This window comes from Bombus fervidus, chromosome 6 (assembly GCF_041682495.2).
Source record: "Bombus fervidus isolate BK054 chromosome 6, iyBomFerv1, whole genome shotgun sequence".
In the NCBI taxonomy this organism is placed as follows: domain Eukaryota; kingdom Metazoa; phylum Arthropoda; class Insecta; order Hymenoptera; family Apidae; genus Bombus; species Bombus fervidus.
In genome coordinates, this window is record NC_091522.1 from 6180232 (window position 1) to 6194945 (window position 14714).

The following is a 14714-nucleotide window of genomic DNA, read 5'->3' on the forward strand; positions in this document are numbered from 1 at the left end:
GAATTATTTATCGAATCACATAGCTTTAATTTTTATTTTATAGAGACGATGGTATTAATGAATATATATTATTATTTATAATTATTCTATCTCTTCTTTCTATTTAATATTTTGGAAATTTAATCGAATTTTGAACGGCGATGAAAATTAAAATCGTCAACGAGAAATTATAGACTGACCGTGTAAATTGCAATAACGTAACATTGGCATTTAATTTGTATTATTTTTCATAATTTTCATTTGCCACAATAAAGTTTATGCTTTATACGTTTTCTTTATATCTGTTTTATTTCAACCAATCTTTTAATATTTCTTATATCTTTTGATTACATATTTTTAACAAGAATTTCATGATATAGAATAGGGACAGCCACGTCAACAAGAATAGGATTATTATTAAACAAACCAAATCAACGAAAATACCAACGTAGAACTATTTACAACATTACGATTAAAACAAATTATTTACTATGCCTATTACACTCCACTAATATAATAAATTATATATACACACTTATCTTATAAAATTCACCTTTCCACAAAGAAGTTCAGTTTAATCCATTAAGATCACACCTCAACAAAACATCTAAATATTATACACTAATTTAAAATACTTAACATACCACAAACTAATTAAGAAAGTAGCTCGATATTAAAATATATAAAGAAGCTAACTTTCATTATCCAAAGCTTAATGGATTAAAGGAACATAAATTGGCAATTGTGGAACGAATTAAACTCACAGAGGATGCCCAACTAGTAAACTAACTAAACATAAAGATTCAGTTCCTTTGTAACAAGATTTAGAGCTATTCTGAGCTTTCTGAGTTTTCTTGAGCAGATGTTGTACTATTGTCATGGTTTTTGTACGCTGAGAAAAACGCTAGTGCTTTCATTAACTGATAACTCTTGCTAATTGGAATGTTGCTATCATATAAACTTTTCGAAGTTTTGCAATCCACGTAGAACCACCAATTGCATTTGAGGATAGATTGATCGAATAAAGTTGATTCGGGGCACAGGAAACTCTTCATAATCAGGCCATCATCTGTTAACGCACAGACGTGAAATACCTAAAGTTGTTCATAGAATATTAATATTTTAAATCGTAATATAGCATAAATTATTTTGAATGTATGAGGAAGAAATATTTTACCATGCACCCAAGATCTTCGTCAGCATAAAGTCCTGGAAAATGTTTTTGGTCACCACAATAAAAGCTTGTGTCCGGAAGATCTACACGACTGGCAAAATTGTCATCGAAGTTCTTGTCATAACCCATTGGATAATATTCACGAGGAGCGTTCATTACTTTGGTGACACCAGGATTATATTTACTAAAAAGATTGATAATTGAAAAATAATTTAAAGAAGACTACGAACATTTTTAATTTGTGATATTTAAAAACTACAAGATTCAAGATTTTGCAAGGTCTTAAAATATTCAAATTGATAATAAAAATGTAGAAACTGAAATATATAATAGAAAATAACGACAGGTTTAATCGTACTTTTTATGCGGAGACATAGTTGTAGTCGTCGTCGTGCTCGTACTGGTTGGCCCTTGCTGTTTTTGTAGAAGTTGCTGTTGCCTGAGAAGAATAGCAGCTTCTAGAGCTTCTAAAGTAATATTGCTAGCTTCTGCCAGAGCTTTCAACGACGTTTCCATTCCTTGAATAGGCGCTAAAGATGGCAATGTCGATGGCAACGATTGTCGTTTCTCGTTTTGTTGTTGTGACTGACTGGATTCAGCTGCTTGAAGGGAAAGTAAAGTCATCTCGTTGACCGAAGAAGCAGCCTCATCTCCAGGTAGAGGAAGCTAAAAATTGAATTTAATATTTTTTATCACATCACTCTTTCAAAACGAAATTGCTTTATAACATTATTTAGGAGCTAGTAAGTATTATTAAATCTATATTAAGAGTGAAGCGTTAATTTCATTTTAAAATAAATAATTTTTATTTAGGATTAAATGATTCTAATTTATTATCATTAAAAACCAAAGTAATTACCTGATTGAAATCATCTTTCGACACCTCGTTATCAGAATCCTGCAAAATAGTAGGACTATTGCTAATTCGATCGGTCAACTGTGAAGATGACTGTGGCATCGAAATAAAAGGTGGTAACCCGTCACTCGAAGACGCTGATTTTAACGAAAGTCCTGGTTCTACGATGCTATCAGCTGGTGGAATTGCAGCAACAATGTTAGGTAATTTTCCTGGCATTGCAGCTGCAACTGCGAGCATCTGTGGTGTCTGCAGAATAAATGTTACAACGTTATTAAATTGCGAATTCATTAGAAAAAAGACAGATCTACTCTTATTTATGACAAAATGTTTAGACCCGTTACCTTCTCTGGGTTAAAGGATAAAAATTGTTAAGTGTAAAAAGAAAAACAGGAATTAGTTGATATTACCTGATCTCTTTTTACTTGCATCGGTGCCATTTGTTGATGCCTTTTATGTTGCTGTGTCACCATTTGTTGTTGCGCAGCAATTTGTTGTTGTTTCTGTTGCTGTTGAAGCTTCTGAAACTGTTGCTGTCTCATAGCTTCCTGTTGTTGTAACCTTTGTTGCTTCAGTACTTGCAATGCGAAAGCTTCTTGCTGCAATTTCAATTGTTGCTTCTGTTTTACTTCTTGTTGCATTAATTGCTGCTGCCTCAATAAGTCCTGCTGTGTTGCTGATAAGGAAGGAGCTGGTACGGTTCGAAGGACTGTAGAATTCTGTTGTACGACCAATTTTTGACGTTCTGGTTGCTGAGCTATCGGCCGCGTTGCTCCAGCTGGTAAAGGTTTGAAGGGAGGCACCACTTGTCGAGTGTTCTGAGTGTGTTGTCTAGTTTCATCTCGATTGGTAGCCTTCAATGAATTATTATCCATCAGCATTTAAGATTTTTAATGTTTAATCGTTTAATGTATTTAAAAAATGTGTGCATACAGATACTTGTATTAGTGAATTAAAAATTAAAAATTTAGTAACTCAAAATTACACGAATTAATTTACAAATATGTGATATGTCTCTATTTAAATACATATATGTAAGACAGAGATTCCTGTGATTAATATTTTAGAAAATCCTATCTAATTTTATGGAATGAAGAATGAATATGCCATTTTACACAATTTATGTAATTTACAAAATAAAACTTTTATATTTGAATCATCTTTTTCAGGATTCTGAATAGAAGAAATATACATTTGTCAAAAAAAAAAAAAAAAATGTCATGTACGTGTAAAAAGTCACTAATTTCACAATTTAAGTGGAATCATTAAGAGTCAGACGAATATTAAGTTACACTTGCACTCCGATTAACCTCTCCTTTCATTAACTTTAACATACGTATAAAAGGAATTCTTCAACCTTGTTCTACTTCATTTATCTTTTTCTTTCAGATTTTATAGGGGATTCAATGTACGCTCCATGTGTACTTCTGTGAGAATGGAAACCTTGCACTACGTCGCGTGAAGAATTTTATACTCATTCATGCACTAATTATGACAAGGTCAATCGTCTATGCTTGGGTTCGATCGAGATTTCGCTAGAATAATAAGAAATACACCCATTTGACATCTCATAATGCGATAAATATAGATAAAAAAAAGCACAAAACAGAAGTTTTCATAACAATTACAATGAACCTAAAAATATAAAAACAACTTAAAGCATTTAATTTAAAGAGTGCCTTTAACAAAAGAAAAAAATCTTCAGAATTCCTTTCTCACAAAGATTCAGAAGACCTGAAAACTTTAATCCTCTTTAAATTTTTAGACAAAAAAGTTATTTACTCCCACGTATAAATCAGATGAAAAATTTACAGTTAGATGTAGTTCACGATTACGCAACAGAAACAATATAAGGCATCCTATTATGTAATTTCAACCGAAATACATGCAACTAGCACTATCATAAATATCATAGCACTGCAGGTATCACGATGGAATGTATCCAGTTTTTATACTTGTTCCGATTCATCTTAAACTTTCCTTGAACTAGTTTAAACGAAGAATTGTGTCTGTACATCTATAATGTAGAAATATATAATATAAATACAAATCGATTAATTATAGAATCTTCAAAGTAATTACGATAACAATCTACATGAATACGTGTAAAATAAATGTATATATCTTATTTCTAATGTTTCTGAAATTCTTACCAAATTAGTATGGGATGATGAACCAACTCTACTAGTCTGCACGCTTCTTCTTTTGGCAGCCTCCACATTGGACAAGGACTGACTAAATCCTAGCTCGTCACCCACAGAAAATCCTGAAGTTAACAATAATATTAATTATAATTAAACCAATTATTAGGTACAAAAAACACTTGTTTAAAGAAATAAACCATTATCTGGATTAAAAAATTATTGATATTATTCCAACTAATCGATTGACTTCATCGTTACATGAAATGCAAGAGGTTCCACCACTGAAAGGATCCACATTTGTCGATAATTAATTCCTATATTGTCATGTTAGTCTAAAGAATGCATTTAATTTTTACTCCTGATCTATTTAGTAAACCGAAGCTATTCAATTCCGCCAATTTATCGCTCGATTTTCACGAATTCCAATGCATATTTACCTAATATTTGGGAAACAATTCCTTATTAAACAAATTTTTGTTACTAAATTACTACTAAAGAAAAATTGTTATTCCTAATTGTAGAAGTGATAAGAACTGTCATTCTGAATGGGTGAAAAATTAGATAATACCTAGAAAAAACAAGCTACAGAAAGTTAAGCAACCACATGTTGCGCAAGATCCAACGTGGTTTTTTGCTTTGTTCTACAAATGTGCAAACAACCGTGCGCTCTTACGATGATTTCTTTGATCCCTTGGTCCGGTCGGTTCAAATGCAAATTACGTTTTCATTGCAGGTGTCATCCTTTACGAGATATTGCTGACATCTGGGCCGAGTCAAGGCGATGAATAATGTAATATGTATTATAACTTTTTTCTCCAAGCAACTACTATGTACTCATATATACCAAAGCGTTAGAGAAGTAGGTTATGAGGAGACATTCTTCTTGTTCTGAAAGTCACTGGTCATTTCACGCACGTTCTGCTCGATTAACTATAATCTTGTGGTAATTCACTTTCTGCATCGTTTCGTGGCAAACGAAATAGACTTTTTTTCGATGGGACAATGCGAATAAGAATTATTTGATTGCACTGCACTTTTCGACATTTTTTAACATTTTTCTAAAATTTTAGTAAATTTATTTATATTTTAATATTTATTCTATTCATAAGATTAAGTTAGAGATTACAAAAGAATGCTGAGATTAGTCTTTATAAGAGTTAGTGTTTATAAAACTAAATTCTCAAAGTTCAGTGGGGATCCTTTACTGCGCTTAAATTGAGATTTACAGTTATGGATACAATGACACAAAACTGAGAATGCCATAAATTCTACAAAACCACTTACACTTATTCTCTCACAGAAAATGGGTCGCGTGATGTAAGTGTTATTACTTGCATAATGAATACAACACAGAATATCACATAAATCGTTCAATCTTTCTTTCCAATGACGTGCTATTTCTATGCATATTTCATAGAATCAGGCCGCCAAATAGACAGTAATAGAAAGTATGTTATTAACAAATCATTTAAGAAAGTATAATAACATATTACACTGATCAATCACAGTAAAAAAAAAAAAAAAAAAAAAATGAAACAATGGACATAAATGAAAGTGAAATAGTGAAATAGTCGTTGAAAGTATGTTATTCACTGAAAAAGAATCATTAAAATATACTTTGCGCTATTTCAAGCATTCGTCCTATGGTGAAAAAAAGGCATTGAAAAGCAAGAAAACGAAGCGACAAAATAGTAACACTTTCTCTTTTATACACGGTATTCCGGCGATATAATAATATACAAGGGAGCATGTTAAATACAGGATGTTCCTAATTTTTCCAGACAAACTGCAGAGAAAAGAGGCTATAAGGGAAGATAAGAAACAAATGTTATATAATGCTTTACTAAGCACTTTATTAAAGTCCTAAAAAATATCGTAAATATTGAACTCAGAATAAAATGTTTATTAAGATAGTTATAAAATAGCTCATTATGAGAGTTATTATAATATGATAATATTATTAGTGATTACTAAATATTATCAAACTCTCATTTTAAGATGTATGTAAAATTCATTACTAGATTCATGTTTCAGTCTGCATCCAATATTTGCTTAGCTTTGCACTCATAGGTTATCCTCCTCCAGTTTATCCGGAAAAATTGTAATCGTCATGTGATATGTTATGTATTATTGTAGTTATCGCATTGAAATTATAACTAGTAATATACAAGGTATTTACAGTATATTTATAATTGATTAATTACAAGATAACGGTTGAGCAATTAAACTTTGTTTCAAGAAAGAGATCGTGCATGGAGATTCTTGGAAATTCTTTTATGAAAATTGTTTCGACCGCTTATTACGACTCACCCAAGCCGACGTAACCTTTGACACCTCCAAGATTTCGTACCCGAAAAATTCCGGACTTCCGAAAGGCACAGTTAAGTACGAAACCAAAGTCCGATTGAAACACGCACGTCCCTAGAGTCTCCCGCCACGTGCATCCTGCAACCAAACCGGAAGAGAAGAACACTATGGATCCCCGTTTCGACCCAACTGATCAGCTTCTGATTCCATTGTAATTAATTTCAACTAACTTATTTAGTTTTTTATTTTTATCATAATGTATACCTTAAACTGAGTTGCTTCTAGAAATGATAATAGCCGTATTATGCTACTTTGTCCTTTTTTCGCTTTTTCATATTTTCTATTTTTGTTAAAACTTCAAACGATCTATATTTGTATATATCTATATTTCTCATTTATATCTACATATCGAAGAAATCTGGGACATCTCGTATACAACACAAACATTTTGATAGAAAGAGCCGTAAATTAAATTCTAAAAAGAAATTTAAGCTCTCAGAGAAAGTTTAACTTTTTAAAACGGATTTGCAAAATAGATATCTTTTCCTTCTTGAAATTTATACTTTTCTTCTTATTCAGAGCTGCATCAGTTAACAGGGATATAATCCAGAACGATTTCGACTGACTAATCGCCAACGAGAAGATCGAAGCAGGATTTCCATAAATGTCGATTCGGGGGCCGTTGATTCATAATTCCTAATCTGTGCTATTGATTCTCGTCCGTGAATGTTCAAGCATCATAAATGACCAATCTAATCGAGTGTAATGAAAGTCTAACCGAGTACGCTGATTTTAGTCGTATTTCGAAGCGAATGAAATTGACACGATCATTTCTGTTCAGTCTCAATTTTTGTAATGTCAGTGCTCTGTCATAGACGATTTTCATCAAACAATATGTTAGTAGAGTTTCATAGTTTTGTAAAACGAAAAAAAATTCAAAATGAGATTAAAATATTGTTATCAGAAGAATTAAGATAAAATAAGTTGCATTCGGCGTAAACTTTGTAGTTACTATACTATTATAATGTATAGATAAATAATTATAATTTTCTTTTATAGTTTGGTGAATGCAATTTCAGTAGGGTCAGTAACTAAATGTTACAAATTCTATCTACCGGACGTTACGTCTACACCACTTTGTAATCAAATCTGTAATTTTCTCCACCAAGATGATACAATCGCTGAGACTGATGACATTCCCTTAGAAAAGAAAGGAAATCTTCCTATATTTGCGGTTTCTTAGAGTTTTCTAAAAAACGCGTATAGACGTCTAAGAAAGTTCAAACACGGATCGTGTACATTTCGGAACATGCAAATTGTGGCCCTGTGTAACCATTTAAAAGTTCATAACATTTCTTTACTTTCTACAAATATTTCTATAAATATTATATTTCTTCCTTTATATTTAAGGAAAATCCTAATTGAACGAATTTAAAATTATATTTAGGTAAAATAAAGGAAAATTAATTACAGCTTTTGGAATTTCTGTAAATTATAGTATAACTTTCCAAGGAATGTCCAGAAGTTTGTGAAAGGTACTTCCGGGACTTGTGTTCGAAGATTTGCCGGATCTTAGGCGTGCCATTGGGCCATAGCCTACTGACCCACTTAACAACTCGAGTCAACCTTTCGACCACGTCAGCTGACCAGGTCGGTTCCTCATACTTCAAAATTAGTTTCACATCTGAAAAATCCGAATATTGTCACTCTTTTGAAATAAAACGAAAAAGTTGAGACACTGTGTAATAGTTTCATAAAGCAATTTTACGATCCGTGTGGTCACCATTTAATAACCGAGTTCCTCGTTTCTTAAACTTTACTTTTAATCACTTCAATAAATTCCTACCACATTTTAGGCAATTAATTAATTATTATGAACTGAATGAATTTATACAATGACAAATTGTTTCATTGGAGTAATTGTAGAGATTAAATGATAAAGAATGTAAGTGCCAAAAAAATTAAAATGTATTTTTGTAGCAAAAAGGTAATTATTCCAAATAATAATTCGTAGAATAATTTGTTTGAATTAATTGTAATTTGTAAATATAAAAATTGACAGATATTTTTATATAGAAGATCTTTAGAATTATTTCCTTTACTATTTCAATACCTTAATTATAAAATTTGTAACTTTCAGCTAATACAAATTCACCTTTTCAATATTTGTGACTTTTATGAGCACATTATTTATTATCTTATGCCCTTCACCTATATCTTTCATACTTTATAATGTCTCTATTTGATATTCCACTAATGCAGAAACAACGTTGTCGTATTTATATTCTACTTTCATACAATGTTTCACAATAACTGAAAAGATTGGCGATAAGAAAATTTGACATGGTCTGATGGAATGACGAAATTTGACGAATATATTTAATGTTATATAAAAATGCAAATGATAACTCGTAACAATCTACATATTAAAAAAGGTTAGTTTAGCAAAGAATATTCATATAGTCAGATTGTGTGGCGAAATAAGCTCTTTATAGAAATTATATTACATGTATATTGTGAAATTTTGAAATTTTAAAGAAGGAACAACAGTTCAAATCTGATCATTGATCGAATTATTTCATTAGAAAGACACAGACACAGACTATTCTCTTTAGAAACAATACCGTTATATTTTTATTATGCTAAATTCGTTTACCTTTCTCGATTTCTTTAAAATATTTAGTACTACGGTAAAATCATATAGTATTATAGAAAAATTATTGTGTAGCATCTAAATTGATACAATATTCAAATAACATCAATTACTTAAAGTCAACATCATCAATTATACGAAAAGCGTTTAAATCTCATTAAGAACGTCTCGCAAAACCTAAAAAAATAAGATAATCGTGCAGTAGAAACTTTGTTACCATGCCACTCGTGTCTTGTTTCTGTTTACTGAATTGGACGTATCCTGATTTCTTCAAAATCTTATCTACAATAATGAATTGCGTGCACGTCGATCAGTTTGTCAAAACGCCAAGTGCGAAATAAACGAGAAGATTGCTGACTAATATAGAAGTAACTTTCTTTAGTCGATAAATAAATAATTTTACCTACATCAATCAAAATATCTAACGCAACCCCTGACATTATAAAGAGACAGTACAACTAGTGAAATAATTTACGGTTATAAATTTTGCATGATCACGACACTCATTTCGAATTGCACAACTTCTTCAAACCTATGTATGTCTCCATAACTAATTTTTTAACAAATTTCACGTTAAAATTTCATTCTTGTTCATTTGAAAACAATTTTCATTTTGTTCTAAAGAAACGAATATTATTCGAAAACCTAGGTCAATCCCAGATTTTAATTGCTATTAAGAACAGGGGCAATGACTTTGTAAGGTAACAATTTCAAGGATACTTTCACTGTTCATTTCAAGATCGACCCTAGTCGTGTAACGATATAATTGTACAAAAGTGTTTTGTTATGAGTGTTGGTAAAATTCACTTTTCTTTGCCTAGCAGCATTCCTTGATTAACGTAAGAGGAGATAACGACACCCGTCGATGAGCAAACTCGCGCAACACTTTCCCACGAACGCGGCCTTTACCTTTACCTTGAGAGCGGTAGTCATCCAAAGTCGTCTTTCGCTTTATAGTTCACCAATTTGTAAGTCAATTTTTTTTTTTGTTATAAAATCTTAATAATATTCGCGTTCCGGCATAAAATGAAGTTGTGAAATTTTAGAATTGAAAGTTACACAGAATTCAATTTTTCTTATTTCTACACCAAATTAATTTCTTTTGCAATCATATACAGCATCCGAATGATTATTAACGAATGAGTAGATTAAGTGTGAATGTTGAAACTGTAAAACGTGCTATTTCTTCATTTTTGGACAGATATTTATACTTGTTGAAATCAGTTTCGTTTCTTTTGCTGACGATGTTAAAATTTTTTAGGTGATAACAGGAATATAAAAATACATAAAGATAGGAAGATCGCCTCAGTTGAGATGTTAGGACGATACCATATGCAGTCAGAGCTATGTAGAAAGTGACCATTGAAAAATAAAACGTTCACATAGACCCGTTGTTGACCCGATTCCCCAAATAATACAGACCTATTAAAAACAGTGAGAATATTATTGAAGTCAGATAACTATCGACCCACAGAATCCGTGTTTGAATCTGTTTTGAAAGTTGTGTCGCCATCAAGGTTTCGAGTGATCAATGATATGGTAAACGATATAAGTTTCAAAAGAAACGAGAAACGATTCTTTTAATGGGATATAGATTGTAAAATAAAATGGGAAATTATTAATACTGAAATAATTTATTGTAACTTTAGGCCATCACAAGACAAGGATATCGTCAGTATCAATTAGATTGTGGTTGAGAAAGATGAAAGTATAGTCACAACTGCAGTTACAATAGAATGAATGTAGTTGAAATAGTAATAAGTATTTTTAGAGCTATCGTAAATATTCTTCTTCTTACCATTTATTTTTCTTTTAAATCTGTAAAAGTGGTAAACGTTGAAAGCCCATAACGTTCAAACGATAAATAATTTAAATGTCAAATTAACAGAAATTAATTTTTTATTTCTATTATAAATTTTCTCTTTTTGCATGCCTATCGTTTATCATTTAACTCCTAAATTATACACGGATTACTATGGAATCTTTATTACGAATATTTTTTTTCTACGAAAAATCTAATAATTTCGAGATGCAAATTTCTCATTCCTATTGTCCACACGTGTATAGTAATATGTACATAACCCACTGTATCTTTATCATTCAACTAATTATCACTCTATCGTAATGTGAAAGTTATTTCAATAAATACACAGAGAAAGTTTCCTCGAGATCACCGCGATATGTTACGCGCTGCGTTCGAATTGACATGATAATGATGAATGCATTACACCCTGCCATAGAAAACTGTATCGTAACAGGAGTAAGAGTTTCCACGACCTATATGTCTCTATTATATCTTTGCGTATTACACCGAGGATTGTTCGACTGGACGAAAATATGTAATTAACGTGCACGATGGTTCGATTTCAGTCCCCTTTCTCGAACGTGTCTATAATTGTCGTGTTGCAATTGCTTACTTTCGTCGCAAGTTCGTTCTATTTTTCCTTCGTATCAATGTTTTCAGCAATAGAAACCAATGCTTATGCACTTTCTAGTTCGCGCCGATGCGTACGATCGCTTTACTGTTACTTTTTCTGTTCAATGATTCCGTTCTCGTCAAGACGTGGCTATTCGATGCGCTGTTACACGTCATTTAATGCACCATTCCCTGGAACAGCCGACGTTTTACGAGAAATACTCGGTATTTAGCAATACAAACACGGTGGATGAGCAAATTCAAGCAACGAATATCCATGTTCAGCGAATGTAACGCTCTATGGGAACATAAATCCATATAGAAAAAATATTGCTGATTAGATTGAATTTTTATGCAGATAAATCTTTTTATGAACATGATTAAAGAAATGAAATCTAAACAGAGATTTGTTTTATTCATTATAAGTTTATTTTACATGTTCTATATAATTTTATATATTATATATGCATTATACAGAATACATTCTACAGTCTATTGATAATTACAAAGAAATTAATTTGGTTACGATAAAGAATGATTGATTCTAATCCACTCATTTACGTAATTTTGTTTGCTGTCATTTGTAAACAGGATCATTTTTTATCCGATGAACATATGTCATTTCGTAACGTATTTACATAATTATATACAACTTAGAAATGTATAATTTTGATACCTTATATAATTAACTTTTATTTCGTTATTATATAAAATGTGAAATGCAACGAAAGAAGGAATTCCCTGATATTCAAAAAATTTTCACTTTTCAATATTTTAATTTCAAAAGAGACAGATAAAATGGTATATTACATGTTGCGAAAATAAAATTCGATTCTTTTATAATGAATCTTATCCGTAATACTGTTACATTGTGGAGTAACGCAAAACTCGCATTGGTCACGCTTAAGTTATCGCGAAGAAAACCGTAAAATGAATGAAAATTACTTCTCCTGGCCCACGGGAAATCATGATAGAGAGATAGTGCGGTTAAGAACGCAACGCTTCCCACACTTTTTGATAGCCAGAATCGTATTTACAGATATCTCTGCGCTATATTTTATAAATGAGAAGAAAATAGCGTTCACCCTGGAGAACATTACTAGGTCGATTAGTAATTTGCGATGAAAAATGATTATTTGAAGATCGAGTAAGGTAGTCCAGTAATAGTAAGATCGAGTGATAGAGAAACTTAAGTAGTAAAATCTAATAAATAGTGCAGTCAGTCAAGATAGATCGAGGATCAATAGCACAGAATAAAAATGCTTTGATACAAAGCGTAAATAATGGAAAAAGGCCCAAAAACCTGTGAGTTACCCAGGAAGAATATTATTAGATACCTTGAAAACCAGTTTCCAATCATTACATTCTATCTTCCTGTAAAATAGTCTAAAAAATAATATGTGGTAAAATCAAATTAATTTTTCCATTATCAAATATCTTCGTATTGGAAACTGGTTGTTAAATATTTAGATATAATCTTTGTGTAAGCCTCATATCATAAAGCATATTCGATTTGTAAGTCAAAATAAGATTCTGTTTGTGATAAGAAATTCTACAAGATATAATACATCTTATTAGACAGAAACTTTTAGATCGAGGCTTAAGGCTAACTCTTAGGTACTCGTGTGTCATAACGAGAACATACTTTTATAAATATAAGAATATGTATATAATATTTGCACATGAATACGTAAGTATGTTAGCTGTATTCTCAAAAACGCAGTCTCTAGTTTAAATATGTATGTTTAAACGCGACCCTTTATTTTTATTCAATTCGTGAAAAAAGATGTTACGTCCACACTTTCACCCTCCTTTTAAGTATTACATTTTGTGCTTCACTTTAAATGTTACGAAACATTGTACTAAATCATAAGTATTATCAAGAAAATGCATCATTCTCATTGAATGACATTAAAGATTCTAGAAGAATCTACTAAATTCTAATACCTATTCTAATACGGTCCAATGTACTTTATCTTTAGTTATACTCTACTTTAATGACTTAACTGTAGATGTTTCATATGCAATATTTTATATATTTATAATCGTAGCTAAAGAAATAAAATCTATACATTATAGCAAATATTCCAGATATAATATATTATAGTCATATTTTATCCCGAATAGAAATATTCTAGTAAACGCTTTTGGAAATTTTACTTTTGTATATTATGTATATTTTATATATTATTGCACTTTTAAATTTTCCGGAAATACCTAAACATCCGCTGTTTATTAATGAAACACAATCAAAAAAGAAAATACACATATAAATCCTAGAAGCTGCGTTTGGCGATAAAAGACAAATTGTACGTACCGACAACTACGAAGAAGAACAAGGTCGTGGCGATTTTCATAGTTGTCGATCCAGTTTAATTATCACGCAGAAATTGGCAAAGTCGACAACGATCGTCTGTAATAGTTTCCCGGAGACGTTCCCTTTCCCTCGAAGATTTATTCACGAATGAGACGTTTCGAAAATTACTGTCGTTCGCGATAATCGAAGTAGACAACGTCCGCGAAAACGACCTTACGATCCACTGCTGAACGTGATACTTCTCAATAGAGATAAAAAGGTACGACAGGTTACTCGTTCACGCGAACACTAATACTGCACGGATATGTTCTTCGAAGGCGAGCACGCGGGGCACTTTCAGACCCCATCTGGTTTCCAGGGACGGCTGAATCTTGGCTCCACTTTCAAGATCCCCTCTTTTCCTCCTCGAGTGTAAAAAACATTTTAATGGATCATGTTATATATGCAGTTAATATATATAGATATAATAATACTACAACTATACTAAACATGTTTGAAGTAGTGAGCTCAATGAATATTTTATAAATCACTTGATCTGTGAGATTTTCTATGTTCATTAAAATACTTGTGATTAAAATTGGCTAAAGATCGATCGATCTTTGATTTTATTTGAATTTAAAAAAAAATATTTTGCTGCTTAATTTCTATGTATCGTAATTTCAAAAATTAGTATAACCTTTTTCTAAGAGAAACGATACAGTGCTATTACATTTTAATTTTAAGTTTGAACTTGAAACTGCAATTTAGGATATCTAAATACACGATCAAATTATTGTTGTTTCTCTATAGAATTTTTTGAAAAAGACTAAGATCATAGAGGTGCTTCAAACTGTTTTCCAAGAAAGTGAGACGGTCCTGTTGAACCCCA

General features: G+C 31.4%; 1 protein-coding gene across 2 annotated transcripts; it reads right to left on the reverse strand.

The window, feature by feature from the left end:
- Positions 1–100: 100 nt before the first annotated feature.
- On the reverse strand, positions 101–14175 carry Mtg (mind the gap). Of its 2 annotated transcripts, XM_072004609.1 has the most exons (8): positions 13847–14175; positions 6464–6598; positions 4163–4275; positions 2420–2863; positions 2013–2258; positions 1512–1819; positions 1157–1337; positions 101–1073 (listed from the first exon to the last, which is right to left on the reverse strand). In XM_072004609.1, exons 1-8 carry the CDS (start codon positions 13884–13886, stop codon positions 810–812), a joined length of 1731 nt encoding a protein of 576 aa, XP_071860710.1. In that variant the 5' UTR covers positions 13887–14175; the 3' UTR covers positions 101–809. The 2 variants fall into 2 exon arrangements, with proteins under 2 accessions (XP_071860710.1, XP_071860711.1); XM_072004610.1 differs by lacking the exon at positions 6464–6598 and having other exon boundaries at positions 13847–14173.
- Between the last annotated feature and the right edge of the window lie 539 nt (positions 14176–14714).

Bases quoted from the DNA above. Each gene is read 5' to 3' on its own strand.
- Mtg (XM_072004609.1), bottom strand. From the start codon at position 13,886: ATGAAAATCGCCACGACCTTGTTCTTCTTCGTAGTTGTCG. The intron at 6,599-13,846 runs GTACGTACAATT...GTTTGGTTGCAG, and splicing joins GTTCTTCTTCGTAGTTGTCG to GATGCACGTGGCGGGAGACT. The intron at 2,259-2,419 runs GTAATATCAACT...TTTATTCTGCAG, and splicing joins TGCAAGTAAAAAGAGATCAG to ACACCACAGATGCTCGCAGT.